This window comes from Mizuhopecten yessoensis, unplaced genomic scaffold (genome assembly GCF_002113885.1).
Source record: "Mizuhopecten yessoensis strain PY_sf001 unplaced genomic scaffold, ASM211388v2 scaffold716137, whole genome shotgun sequence".
In the NCBI taxonomy this organism is placed as follows: domain Eukaryota; kingdom Metazoa; phylum Mollusca; class Bivalvia; order Pectinida; family Pectinidae; genus Mizuhopecten; species Mizuhopecten yessoensis.
This window is the reverse complement of record NW_018479966.1, coordinates 185,892-201,089: the sequence shown is the minus strand read 5'-3', so window position 1 is coordinate 201,089 and position 15,198 is coordinate 185,892. Positions and strand designations below refer to the sequence as shown.

The window sequence follows — 15,198 nt, the reverse complement described above, 5'->3', positions numbered from 1 at the left end:
TAGGATAAAAGGCGTTCCAAATATAAATATGTTTTACATGTATTGTGTTATTTGTGGAAACATTTATGTTCGTGTCGGATAGAAATGTGTGAGCAATACAGGTCCCATGGGCCTATCATAGCTTTACGTACAGGTCCCATGGGCCTATCATAGCTCTACGTACAGGTCCCATGGGCCTATTATAGCTCTACAATATCGCTGCCTAACTTATCTAATGTGATGTTAATTCTAGCGTTATCATGTAATTGATTTCACAATAAACAGAATTTACAACGTTTACCTGATTTGTTATGTACTTATTGGTGTATTAGTGTAGGGGTCAGTATCAGTGTAGGTCAGTTTTTTGCCGTCTATATATAGAGCTGACCTGTCCAGGATTTGTCCTAAAACAAAGCAGTCCCAGGTCTGTTTGTAACATGAATATCTATCAACCAGATATATGTATGAAGTTCTAGAAAAATGAAGGTTGGGCAGTGAATTCCACAAACCTAGAAATGACACAGCACACAAGTATGACATATGCACATTTATTCTTTGCTGAACAACATTCCACCAGGTTACATGTGCTACAATAGTAAAAGTGGTCAAATCCACACTGTTCACAAAACTTCACAATCTCAACAACAAACACATTCTCAATTTTCTATTTCATAGGGTGTTTAATACGAAACTCCAGGAAAATTGCTTCATAATTGTTTTTGTATACTATACATGTATATAAGGACAAACTGGTAGTGTGTTGTGACCTTGTTTTGTTACATATTTGTGACTTAATTATGGGTGACCTTTATCACCTGGTGCTATGTGTTTACAGTTGGATAGAGACAGGATCAAGTACAGGATGTTATTATATCAGAACCGTGCAAAACCAACCATTACAATGAGCAAGATTTCTTAACTATTAAAACCAGAGAAAGGAATCTTTAATACCAGAAAATATCGGCAATGTCTGGTCTAAGGAAATAAGAACAGTAATGGTGACCTTGGCATTGACCTTGAAACTCTGAAAAAACATGAGATATTCTAGACTTTTGAATGAAGTTTGTTAAAGAATGAAGTTGCTAGTGCAATGCCACGTAATTGTTAGACACATTTCTACAAATACGGTAATAATTGTGGCCTTGACCTTTGAACCTTGAAATACAAACTCATTTAAGGTGTTCTCGCACATGAACTTTGATTAAGTAAAGGATGGGGCCGACATTTGTAACATCGTATGTGCCCCTTTCTCTCCAAAAACGGTAGAGGCATAACAACTTTTTTGAATTGAATGTCAATTGGATGCCAAGGTCCTCCTACTGAGCAAGCTACACTACATTTACACTCTACTGATGATAGCTCTATGGAGGATACATTGTAGAAGTTCAGTAATAGTCCAGTTTGTGTGTGTTCTGGCCTTTGTACTCGTCAGGTGTTGTTGACCGCTGATCACAGCCATCACTTAGACTTTAGCAGATACTGGTTAATTGTTCACTGAGAGACATTTTCTGTTACTTATTAGTCATTTTACTGCATGAATTATATCGTTCACACAATCGGTATGTTGGAGAACAAGTTTTCAATTTCCACATTCAGTACTAGGATGTATTGAGTGTGATCATCATGACTGATCAGTGATGGCCAGAACAAATGACCAAAGTTTAATTCTAGTAGACACCACAACATAGATATCCACAGTTCAAAGCTTTGGGATCCCATCACAAGATGTAGCTAACCCTTGTCATTAAAACATGTCACTGTGAATAAAAAATATTCTTGTGCTAATCCTCATACCTGGTTTTGAACAAACATAAAAAACTGGCCAGCCTCACCACACAACCAGCTGTCTCAAGTATTTATATACGTGTACTAACAAATAACACACCAACTGGCTTAAAAAACGTAGTGTTATTGTAATACTACAAAAAATCACTTCCATAACACAAGATATCGTGTAAATTTAGATAATTTCACAACCTTAAAAAATGTATTGGATAACCATTGATATGGTAGGTAGATTCGACAATGTCAGCATCCTTTGGTTTTACAAAGCTCACAATCCAACACATAACACATATCACTTCATTTCTCAGCTTCACTTGTATAACGATAACCTTATTAAAATGATTAAATTTGTTGCCAAGCATTTCCCTTTAAATAATTTCTTTCTCCATAGCCCTAGGTGACCCAATACGGCCAGCCATCTGGGTCCCTGACTGTGGACTGCTGTACCCTGTAAGTTCTGGTCAGATATCTTAGTGTCATCTATAATTGGACTTTAGACATTTTTAAAGCCTGGATAGTAACATTATGGAGACATGATCTGATGACCTTTGGATAGTAACATTATGGAGACATGATCTGATGACCTTTGACCTAGATTTGAGACAGTATTAAAGGTAAAAACATTATTTAATTGTAAGGCTCGACGGTATAGATCTTACTGTACAGAGGATTAATACGAAATCATGACGTCTGGACAGAATTTCTTTAGAGGCACTTTTCAAGTAAGTTTTGATGGACGGTGGAAAAATGACATGCATAGTCCATTCAAGTTTGTTGAAAGAAAAATCAAATTAATCAAATTAATTAATTACCTTAAGTACAAATATTGTTAAAAGGATCCTTTTTTTCTTTATGCAATAAAGGAACCTTTACTAATCTAATCTTGTCAGCTTTGTTTTCTTGAAAGATGCTAAAAAATCACAAGCTACCATGCTTCAGAAGATGTGCCAGTATGCTAAAAACTTGGCCAGTAGGGGTAATGTCCTTGAGTGGTCAAGATAACGGTCAACATCAATCTGGGCAGGCAATAACATTTCTACACTGAATAACAAACACTTTCAAAACTTTAACAATATATCAAAACCGTAACATTCATGTTAAGATAACATTGTAAAATATGCATGAAAACAAATTAATTTGATTCCCCAAAATATCTCTTCATTAATTAGCACAGCCCATGCATTATTTTTCCACTCTCTCAGTAAATATAAACTTTAGGAAAAAAATGCATATGTATAGAAAAATGAAAAATAGCTCTTAAACTTTAAAGCTCCTTAACAAAATACGTTGTGTATTACATACTAGCAAGTCTAACGCCACAAGGGAAAAAGGCCTGAAACAGCGACAAAAACTCTCAGACAAGTTGTAGGATCAATTTAATAACTAGCCCTTCTTCAAAAACTAAAACAAGGTACTTAGAGTAATTTCACACCTAATATCCTTATAATGGACTGTAAGTCCAGACATGTACAGACATATCTCTATACCAGATTAAGGTAAAGGGTAACAAAGCCTCAGTTTGTATCATGAAGAGGAGTTAAACTCTTTTATAAACTTAGGGTATTCTCCACTCTATATAGAAGATGAAGCAACCTAAAGGAGATTTTATAGCTTAGAGTTACTCCCCCTGTCAAGTTTTTCATATGCTTTGTGGCCCATAAATTGGTCACTCATTTTTACGCTGTGCTTGTGTAATTCTTGTATGGCAATATTGATAACATGTTGGGTTTGTAAGTTCCCATTCAAATTCTGCTGTTTTCTTGTTTTCTTCTTTTATTCCAAATTCAAACATTTAAATTTTCAACAACTACAATTAATTCTGTCAAATGCATGGCAACATGTGATTTTCACAAAATATTTCTTAGTGATATTCATTTGGTAAAGTAGCTTAACATGTTGGTACCCTTGGCCTTACGTGCTGACATATTGAGATACATCTTCTTTCTGTGTTTTCCCTTACACATACTCAAAGCTGAAGTATTTCAACCTTAGAAATTAGTTCCTTTGGAATGATGTAACTTAAATTGATCTAGGAGATGCAAACACAAATCTAATGTGTTCGGATTTCTGTAAACAACTAACCCAAATAGACTACAATAGTTACACTACAACAAAAATAACAAAACCTAAATGCTCTCTCAAGAAAATAAGCATGAAAATAAATAGTTGGTGTAGTCGCTGGACCTCAGTTGTATACCAGGAACCACCAAAACTAGGTTATTAGTAAGTGAAATCCATCTAATCTGACATCTTGTGGAACACCACATAGTAGTCAGATTTACCTGTCTAATCTGACATCCTGTGCAACACAACATATTGGTTGGATTGACCTGTCTAATCTAACCCTGAGACAAAACATATTGGTCAGATTTACCTGCCTAATTTGACATCCTGTGGAATACAACATATTGGTCAGATTGACCTGTCTAATCTAACCCTATGCAACACAATATATTGGTCAGATTACACAGAATGTCATAATGTATACGTTTATTTTGGTAGTGTTTATAAGAAATGGTATTACAACATTATTTTGGATTAGACAGGATGTCATAACACTTAGGGGTCAGATTAGACAGGTTGTCGGAACACTTAGAGGTCAGATTAGACAGGTTCAAATGTAGTTGGTTTAATACTCTAGACCAGAGTTTAGTCCTAGAAACCACAAAAACTAATATAAGCAGTTGGTTACTTTCCCACTTCAAATCTGGTCCCATAGATAACCAAGGATTCTCCCTTTGAACATCAAGTGTAAAGCACGCGTTTAAGATTTAATGAGCTAAAATGTAAACTTTGAGCCTCCTACGACAATTTGTTTTGTCAGTTTGACAGGCCCTGACGCTTCTTCAGGAACTGTGAGGACACTCTCTGGGCATGCTTCTTCAAATATTCCTTTCCACCATTCTTAATCCATTCAGCCTCAAAGTCCTTTCCAAGAATTTCTGCTCCCTTTTTACGGCCTAATCCAGTCTCCTCTAGACTGAGCTCGCACATCTGCATGTCATCAACACCTAGGGAGAAGTTTATATTATAAGTTTAAAGCTTGATTTGGAAGATTTTAAGTTTCCCAAAGCCTCACTCACTACCATGTTCATTATCAAACCATTCTGAAAAATATTCTTTTTACTTTAACATTTTCCCTAGATCTGGGTTTGTAACATCCCTTGAGATAACTAACTTAAATACTGCACACACAAGAAGTACAATTAATCTTACTTTGATCCTAGGGTTTGCCACTTAACTGTTGCACGTAATGATTGGTGAACTCACCTGACACTAAGATAATTGGCTGTTTATCGGGGTACATCTCCATCTGTCTGGCTATCCACTGACCATCAAAGTGGGCCCACCACATTCCATGTTTCTTCCCTGTTGGATTGTCACGGAAATCATCCGAGGGACGAGCAAATGGAATGCGGAAAAACCTTTGGACTGCATCCTGTTTGGTGTTGATATTTGGTTTCTGGCCGGTCGATTGACCAGTGGCTACTGCCATCGCCTCTGTAGTAAACATGAAATAGAGCTTAGCAAAGACATCTAACAAGCTGTTTAAATCTCAACAGACAGTAAACATCTCAATATGTTGTACAGTCAATATATTATACAGCTTACCATGGACAACTAAACAGACAGTAGACAACTCAACAGACAGTAGACAACTCAACAGACACTAAACATTACATAGCAATGGACTAAGAAGGACCTCACCTGCATTTTCCACCAAATCTTTGGGGGCTCGCTCATCTGGTGTGTTGTCATTGGTCTTCTTGTTTCTGGACTTCCAAGCATGGTAGACTTTTAGTCGCCGATGGAACTCAGCTCTGCAGGCATCAAGCAGCTCAATATCTATAACAATCATAATTTTTTTCCTATACATTTTAATCCCAACATTTCTCAACACCCCAAAATATCTTGTTCCTCCTGAAGTTGATTTCTAAATGAAACTTAATGCAATAGAATTATTATCGCTATTACTTGAATATATCTAAGATCATGGTTTAAATATTAAAACCAGATTTATAAGTACATACTGAATATATTAAAAAATATATATATATATGAAATAACAATAACTCATTCTAAAAAATCTAAAGAATAACTTTTTCAAAATCAAGATGTTTAAACCATACCAGATTTTCAGGTGACAGATGATTATAAGACATACCACATGAGGTATTGATGGTGTCACGTAGCTCGGCATACTTCCATTTGGACAGGTCATACTTCTTTGACAACAGGGCTGTACGGGCTGCTTGAACCTCTGCAGACCTAGACAAACAGGTAACTCAGTGTTATACACAGGTAACTAAATGTTACACAAACTTCTTACATATTATCAATAAACTATATGTGCATTAAGACAAACAGATATCAAATCATTACCCCTTTATTTATGACATCATCACATCTCGTTCTTTAAATTAGAGGTCTTCACAATTTAGAAATATATTTTTCAAGAAGAATGACATCAAGGTAATTATTATTCCCTTGGGTACAGGTTAGAACTTTTATTAATTGAATTAATAGAAATTGTGTTTAATCATTAAGATAATTTGAATATATTAAAACTGAAGATCGCTAACAGAAAGTCGAAAAAGTTGACATTACATTTATCTTAACTGTACATAGATATAACACGACACTACCACAAATGCAAGTCCCTCTAGAAAACAGCAAAACCACTTTCTAAATCCAAACATGCTCAGATTTGTAACATGTTCACAGAACAGAGGCTAGCTGTTAGTAACAAGGCCAAGACAGCTATTATCTGTCAGGTCAAGGGTCCCAGGATTGCTGGCAAGATGGCTGTGATGACCGGAAAAGAAACTCCACCTGAACTGGGACAGGAAGTCAGAGTGCTCAAGTAATTAAAACAAGAATGACCTGGGACAAGGGTCAGGGTATGTTGGGACAGGATGACCTGGGACAAGGGTCAGGATATGTTGGGACAGGATGACCTGGGACAAGGGTCAAGGTAAGTTGGGAGGGGATGACCTGGGACAAGGGTCAGGGTAAGTTGGGACAGTATGACCTGGGCCAAGGGTCAGGGTAAGTTGGGACAGTATGACCTGGGCCAAGGGTCAGGGTAAGTTGGGACAGTATGACCTGGGCCAAGGGTCAGGGTAAGTTGGGACAGGATGACCTGGTTCAAGGGTCAGGGTAAGTTGGAACAGGATGACCTGGGACAAGGGTCAGGGGAAGTTGGGACAGGATGACCTGGGACAAGGGTCAGGGTATGTTGGGACAGGATGACCTGGGACAAGGGTCAGGGAAAGTTGGGAGGGGATGACCTGGGACAAGGGTCAGGGAAAGTTGGGAGGGGATGACCTGGGACAAGGGTCAGGGGAAGTTGGGACAGGATGACCTGGGACAAGGGTCAGAATATGTTGGGACAGGATGACCTGGGACAAGGGTCAGGGTATGTTGGGACAGGATGACCTGGGACAAGGGTCAAGGTAAGTTGGGAGGGGATGACCTGGGACAAGGGTCAGGATAAGTTTGGACAGGATGACCTGGGACAAGGGTCAGGGGAAGGTGGGACAGTATGACCTGGGTCAAGGGTCAGGGGAAGTTGGGAGGGGATGACCTGGGACAAGGGTCAGGGAAAGTTGGGAGGGGATGACCTGGGACAAGGGTCAGGGTAAGTTGGGGGGGGATGACCTGGGACAAGGGTCAGGGTAAGTTTGGACAGGATGACCTGGGACAAGGGTCAGGGGAAGGTGGGACAGTATGACCTGGGTCAAGGGTCAGGGGAAGTTGGGAGGGGATGACCTGGGACAAGGGTCAGGGTAAGTTTGGACAGGATGACCTGGGACAAGGGTCAGGGGAAGGTGGGACAGTATGACCTGGGTCAAGGGTCAGGGGAAGTTGGGAGGGGATGACCTGGGACAAGGGTCAGGGGAAGTTGGGAGGGGATGACCTGGGACAAGGGTCATGGTAAGTTGGGACAGGATGACCTGGGACAAGGGTCAGGATATGTTGGGACAGGAGGACCTGGGACAAGGGTCAAGGTAAGTTGGGAGGGGATGACCTGGGACAAGGGTCATGGTAAGTTGGGACAGGATGACCTGGGACAAGGGTCAGAATATGTTGGGACAGGATGACCTGGGACAAGGGTCAGGGTAAGTTGGGACAGTATGACCTGGGTCAAGGGTCAGGGTAAGTTGGGAGGGGATGACCTGGGACAAGGGTCAGGATAAGTTTGGACAGGATGACCTGGGACAAGGGTCAGGGTAAGTTGGGACAGGATGACCTGGGACAAGGGTCAGGGTAAGTTGGGACAGGATGACCTGAGACAAGGGTCAGGGTAAGTTGGGACAGGTTGCCAGGATGACATGGGAAAGTGGCAGGAAGTCAGTGTAATCCTAGCTAGACACTGTGACACAGGAGAGGAAATCAAGATGACCCAGAGCAGGAAGTTACAACAAGTGCTGATAGGAAGTCAGAACTACCGGGTACACAGGACAGGAAATCAAGATGACCCAGAGCACGAAGTCGTAGCAAGTGAGGATAGGAAGTCAGAACTACCGGGTACACAGGACAGGAAATCAAGATGACCCAGAGCACAAAGTCGTTACAAGTGAGGATAGGAAGTCAGGACTAGACGGACAGGAACAGGAACAGAAATCAGGCTATCCAAGGACAGGACGTCTGGCTGGTTCATGTCAGGATAAAGGCTCACAGGACATCATTTAGGTTTAAATGTGCTAAAAGGACGTATTTGTTGCATCATTAGTTATTTAGCAGGACATCATTGATTATAAGCCTTTGAAATATTTATCCAAGCCTTTTCAAAAGGACATGAACAACATAGGATTGGCAAGCGTATCTCAGGAAAAATCTGGTACATGCCGTTATTGTTTTAAATGTACAAATGATGTCTTCCATTAAACAATGAACATGTGTTGTAACAGGACACTTAGGACAGATTAGATGTTGGTGTTACACCTCCTTACACCTCTACAGTACACAAATCATTCTCAGCATGTTCCTACAGTCAGTTAATGGTAACAAAGCTCCTTAGATCTTCTCACAATCGCAACAAACATCAAATCATTAGTTAGTATCACCATGACAACCAGATTGTGAGATGTGCAATGTTTCTAGTGAAAGGAACACATGTGAATAAGCAAGCTTTGTTAGGTCTAGACACTAGAAAAGCAGGAAATTGTGAGTCTAAACGAGAAAATTTTGATGCATTCAGGAAAGTAAGAAAATGGTGGTGATTCCCTGTACCTTTCTTTTGTAGCGCTAGTGATGAAACAGAAAACATGTACATGGTAATTAGGGTTCACAGTAAAGTCACATAAAAGGTGAAGGTCAGTCAGGAAAAAATACACAGTGAAGTTAGGTTCACAGTAAAAGTCACATAAAGGTGAAGGTGAGTCAGTGAAAACCACAGTAAAGTTAGGTTCACAGTAAAGGTCACATAAAGGTGAAGGTCAGTCAGAACAAAATACACAGTAAAGTTAGGTTCACAGTCAAGTCACATAAAGGTGAAGGTCAGTCAGTGAAAACCACAATAAAGTTAGATTCACAGTTAAAGTCACATAAAGGTGAAGGTCAGTCAGAAAAAAACCACAGCAAAGTAAGGTTCACAGTAAAAGTCACATTTAGGTGAAGGTCAGTCAGAAAATAATACACAGTAAAGTTAGGTTCACAGTAAAAGACACACAAAGGTGAAGGTCAGTCAGAGAAAAAAACCACAGTAAAGTTAGGTTCACAGTAAAAGTCACATTAAAGTGAAGGTCAGTTAGAAAATAATACACAGTAAAGTTAGGTTCACAGTAAAAGTCACATAAAGGTGAAGGTCATACTGTCAGCTATATGTTGCTACAATAATGTAGATTACAGTTAGCTGCCAAATGTTTGCTGTCAGTCTCACCAAAATTGGAGCTTGTTATTCCTGAATTTGGGTCTGATCATTAAAGTTATTCTCCGACTTCACCTTTGTATAAAGTTGGATCACTATTGGACTGACAATTGTAACACTATACATCCCCACTACCAGGGGCAAGACAATCTGTCCTAACGTTTGACTGTGGGACAGATTTGTTTGTTGTTGTGTCTTTTGCGTCCTCATTACAGGTAAGGTCCTATGAAAATTGTGTCATCAAATAATGAGGTCAACAAGTACTGGACCAATTGAATGTTGCAATTCAGTGAAATGTGAATTCTGTAACAAGATCAGGTGTCTGGGCTAACTAGACCAATGTCGAGGATCGGCCCACCTACAAGCTATACCGCACAGAAGGTTCCCTCAATGCTTGAATATTGTTCTAAAGTAAATATCTTGAAGGTTTAAACTCTTCCACAAAGTTGAATATCATACTGAACAATTATATTCATGATATAATTATAAATTAATATTTATTTATTGAACCCAAGCGGGATGGACAGTGGTAATTAATACACAGGCAAGTCTCAAGAAAATCCTATAAAAATCAGCCAATCAGAACACAGCAGCCTCATTAAATATGTGCCAAAGCCATGAGTATGCACAAGATTGTGCAGCAATTCAATGTCCCAAAACTCTTACAAATATAGACTCACTCAATATGGAACCCATACAAGGTCTCTGCAATAAGAGGCCTCACACTAGATTTGGTGAACATCCTAACACAGATACCCTTGTCAAGTAACTGTGTAAAGTCATAAAATCACAAATGTTGGAGTTCAAAGTCCCATAGCTCTTCCAAATATAGAAGGATTTCACTCCATATCAAACCCATACGAGGTCTCATGAATATGGTGCCACACACAAAATTTGGTGAACATCAAAACACAAATATGCAAGCTTCTGTGCAGAAAGCAAAAATGGACGGATGGAAAGACGGACAGATAATCTTCTTATTTTAGGGCACCCATATCTCGATCAGTGGAGAATTGAGTTAATGAGACTCTACTGCACCCAATGATACACAGCTGAACATAACATTAACCCTACCACCACTGTAGACCATAATTGACTCATCCAGATCAATGCATGGTAGAGTCTACTATAGTTACATAGGGGTGAAAGGGTTAAAGTATTTAACTCACAGATGTTCTGTGGCAGTCAAAATAGTCACCTAGTAATCGTAGTACTGTCACGCAGAGAGGAAATGGAAATTAGAAAAAGAACAAGGTGAATGTCATCATAACACAATAAAGGTGAAGGTCAAACATCAAGGCTGTGAAGTGAGGGGTCATTGAGGTCGTCTTACTTCTCTATGACCGTGCTGATGGCTCTATCAGTCAGCATTATAAGGGAGAAGAGAAGTTAGTCAGAGATACATGTCAGTAAGCAGATTACAAGTTATAATTAAACAAACATCCTTTGAAATCCCTCTGTTACATTAAATAGAATAGTATAGAAGGCTATCATAATAGGAATATATTATGTTACACAAGTTTTAGTTGTTATATAGAAAGTTTATAATAGGAGTTAGTCAGGGGCTATTAGGGGTCTGAGGTCGTACCTCTGTAGAGGGGGTACCACCACATCCTCCACAGCATCTTCGTCCTCCATAGCCAGACGTAGAGCCAGTTCTCGATCTCGGTGCTCCTGTTCAAGTTGATGTTGTCTGAAACACAATTAATCACACATCTATTATGTATTAGGGGAAACTTTCAGTGCTTTTAACAGAAATGTCCAATTTTATCAAATATAAAGTTCCACCACTTGATCATGACCTCTTGTTTGGGTAACCAGAGGTTGCTCACAAATAGCCATGGAAACGGTATCTTTTCTATTATAACTATTGATAAGATCAATCTGATCACTAAAGTTACCTGTACTTGGTCCTAGTGGTTGTAGTTACATACCTCTGTTTGTTCTCACTAAATTTACCTGTACTTGGTCCTAGTGGGTGTAGTTACATACCTCTGTTTGTTCTCACTAAAGTTACCTGTACTTGGTCCTAGTGGTTGTAGTTACATACCTCTGTTTGTTCTCACTAAAGTTACCTGTACTTGGTCCTAGTGGTTGTAGTTACATACCTCTGTTTGTTCTCACTAAAGTTACCTGTACTTGGTCCTAGTGGTTGTAGTTACATACCTCTGTTTGTTCTCACTAAAGTTACCTGTACTTGGTCCTAGTGGTTGTAGTTACATACCTCTGTTTGTTCTCACTAAAGTTACCTGTACTTGGTCCTAGTGGTTGTAGTTACATACCTCTGTTTGTTCTCACTAAAGTTACCTGTACTTGGTCCTAGTGGTTGTAGTTACATACCTCTGTTTGTTCTCACTAAAGTTACCTGTACTTGGTCCTAGTGGTTGTAGTTACATACCTCTGTTTGTTCTCACTAAAGTTACCTGTACTTGGTCCTAGTGGTTGTAGTTACATACCTCTGTTTGTTCTCACTAAAGTTACCTGTACTTGGTCCTAGTGGTTGTAGTTACATACCTCTGTTTGTTCTCACTAAAGTTACCTGTACTTGGTCCTAGTGGTTGTAGTTACATACCTCTGTTTGTTCTCACTAAAGTTACCTGTACTTGGTCCTAGTGGTTGTAGTTACATACCTCTGTTTGTTCTCACTAAAGTTACCTGTACTTGGTCCTAGTGGTTGTAGTTACATACCTCTGTTTGTTCTCACTAAAGTTACCTGTACTTGGTCCTAGTGGTTGTAGTTACATACCTCTGTTTGTTCTCACTAAAGTTACCTGTACTTGGTCCTAGTGGTTGTAGTTACATACCTCTGTTTGTTCTCACTAAAGTTACCTGTACTTGGTCCTAGTGGTTGTAGTTACATACCTCTGTTTGTTCTCACTAAAGTTACCTGTACTTGGTCCTAGTGGTTGTAGTTACATACCTCTGTTTGTTCTCACTAAAGTTACCTGTACTTGGTCCTAGTGGTTGTAGTTACATACCTCTGTTTGTTCTCACTAAAGTTACCTGTACTTGGTCCTAGTGGTTGTAGTTACATACCTCTGTTTGTTCTCACTAAAGTTACCTGTACTTGGTCCTAGTGGTTGTAGTTACATACCTCTGTTTGTTCTCACTAAAGTTACCTGTACTTGGTCCTAGTGGTTGTAGTTACATACCTCTGTTTGTTCTCACTAAAGTTACCTGTACTTGGTCCTAGTGGTTGTAGTTACATACCTCTGTTTGTTCTCACTAAAGTTACCTGTACTTGGTCCTAGTGGTTGTAGTTACATACCTCTGTTTGTTCTCACTAAAGTTACCTGTACTTGGTCCTAGTGGTTGTAGTTACATACCTCTGTTTGTTCTCACTAAAGTTACCTGTACTTGGTCCTAGTGGTTGTAGTTACATACCTCTGTTTGTTCTCACTAAAGTTACCTGTACTTGGTCCTAGTGGTTGTAGTTACATACCTCTGTTTGTTCTCACTAAAGTTACCTGTACTTGGTCCTAGTGGTTGTAGTTACATACCTCTGTTTGTTCTCACTAAAGTTACCTGTACTTGGTCCTAGTGGTTGTAGTTACATACCTCTGTTTGTTCTCACTAAAGTTACCTGTACTTGGTCCAAGTTGTTACATACCTCTGTTTGTTCTCGCCTGCCTCCTTAGCCAGCAGTACTTTCATCTTTTCACGGTCCAAACGCTCTACTTCAGCCTTTTTCTTCTGCTCCTCCTCTTCACGTTTCCTCTTAGACTCCATCTCTACCTTCCTGTGAACATCAGGAATGGTTATTAAAGGTATTTTATTTCTGAATTAGTGTAGTATATTTGCCACTAAAAATTGTACTATGCAACATGGCACGTTGACGACACATTTCAGTTTTCTTGGCAGCAATAGAACCATGTATATGACCAAGTACAACAGTATAACTGTGTAACAGTCAGGTATAAGGAAAAATACAGAAACAGCAAAGTCAACACTTCACATTTTATATGGTCCCTGTTAACAAAAATATATGTGAGAAAAGTTGAACACAGCAGTATAAGAGGATTAAAATTGCATTGTTTAAAATGTGGGAGTATAGCATTACTCACAGCTTCCTTTCCTCCTCCTCTGCTCTTTTCTTTCTTTCTTCTTCTTCTTTCCTTTTTTTCTCTCTTTCCATTTCTTCCTGCAACGTTTTGAAAAAGACATTGACTGAGTTCACTGCACTTGTGAGTACTTCATGAACTTATTTATACCTATATTTTACTGGATTTACTCTACCTGTGAGTAGTACTGAGTATACCTGTATTTTACCTGAATGAACCAAAGTTAATTACCCTTTTTTTTACCTGAATAAAACAGTAAATGACATTACCTGTATTTTGCGAAGACGCTCTTCTTCTTCCTTGATTTTCTGTTTCTCTAGCAGTTTACGGATGCCCTGTGTGTTTTGGTCCATCTGTGTAAGTAGGTTGTTATATGTTCTCTCCATTTCCACAGGGCTTATATCCGTCTTCTGTTGGTAACAAAATATCTGATTACTACACCATACATGGGTTGATGTAAATAACCTGACTTATAAGGCCTTCACTTGTACATGTCTCTGTCACATGACCCTAGTCTACCCTGATGTTTATTCTGATGGATATTATAGACATCAGTATATGCTCTTGATATGTATATATATATATATATGTATGTCAGTGTAACCTTGACTTTTACATCTCGCTGAAACCTTGACCTATACATAACAGTGTAACCTTGACCTATACATAATCAGTGTAATCTTGACCTATACATAATCAGTGTAACATTGACCTATACATAATCAGTGTAACCTTGACCTATACATAATCAGTGTAACCTTGACCTATACATAACAGTGTAACCTTGACTTACACATAACAGTGTAACCTTGACTTACATATAACAGTGTAACCTTGACCTATACATGTCAGTGTAACCTTAACCTATACATAATCAGTGTAACATTGGCCTATATCACAATGTATTCTTGACCTATACAGTGTAACCTTGACCTATATGCCAGTGTAAAGTTGATCTTTACATGTCAGTGTAACCTTAACCTATACATGTCAGTGTGACATAAATGTTTGTGTGATATATACAATATAAACCCTGATATATGTGATGAAGGACTTGAAGTTGATAGTCTGACCTTGACCTTTATACGTACCCTGATTTTGGAAATGAAGGTTTGCAAGGCTGTCTGTACAGCGTTAATTTGTTTTGTTGCAGTGTCCTTGTCTTTCTTGAGTTGCCCCACTATCTTGGACATCTCGGCCACCTGAGCTTGAGAGGCCACCACTTTGGTGATCATCTGATACCTGTAATATACCAACAACATTTGATTCATAACAATTGTAAAAGCTAAACTTGATGGTTGAAAACGTAATAGATCATTCTTAATGAAAACTCAATTGAATGAAACACTTGATACATTGTACTAGTATACTAACACTTGATACATTGTACTAGTATACTAACACTTGATGCATTGTACTAGTATACTTACATTTGATACATTGTTCTAGTACACTAACACTTGATACATTGTTCTAGTATACTAACACTTGATACATTGT

At 38.9% G+C, this 15,198-nt stretch overlaps 1 protein-coding gene across 1 annotated transcript in view; it reads right to left on the bottom strand.

The window, feature by feature from the left end:
* Nucleotides 1-513: 513 nt before the first annotated feature.
* The window catches only part of LOC110441810 (unconventional myosin-VI-like), a 62,485-nt gene continuing 47,800 nt past the window's right edge, over nt 514-15,198 (bottom strand). Inside the window, 10 exon segments of the mRNA XM_021485067.1 lie at nt 514-4,775; nt 5,035-5,265; nt 5,473-5,610; nt 5,930-6,033; nt 9,001-9,015; nt 11,226-11,330; nt 13,248-13,376; nt 13,702-13,778; nt 13,968-14,108; nt 14,790-15,135. Of these exon segments, the coding sequence (XP_021340742.1) occupies nt 4,585-4,775; nt 5,035-5,265; nt 5,473-5,610; nt 5,930-6,033; nt 9,001-9,015; nt 11,226-11,330; nt 13,248-13,376; nt 13,702-13,778; nt 13,968-14,108; nt 14,790-15,135 (1,477 nt within the window). The 3' untranslated portion in view covers nt 514-4,584.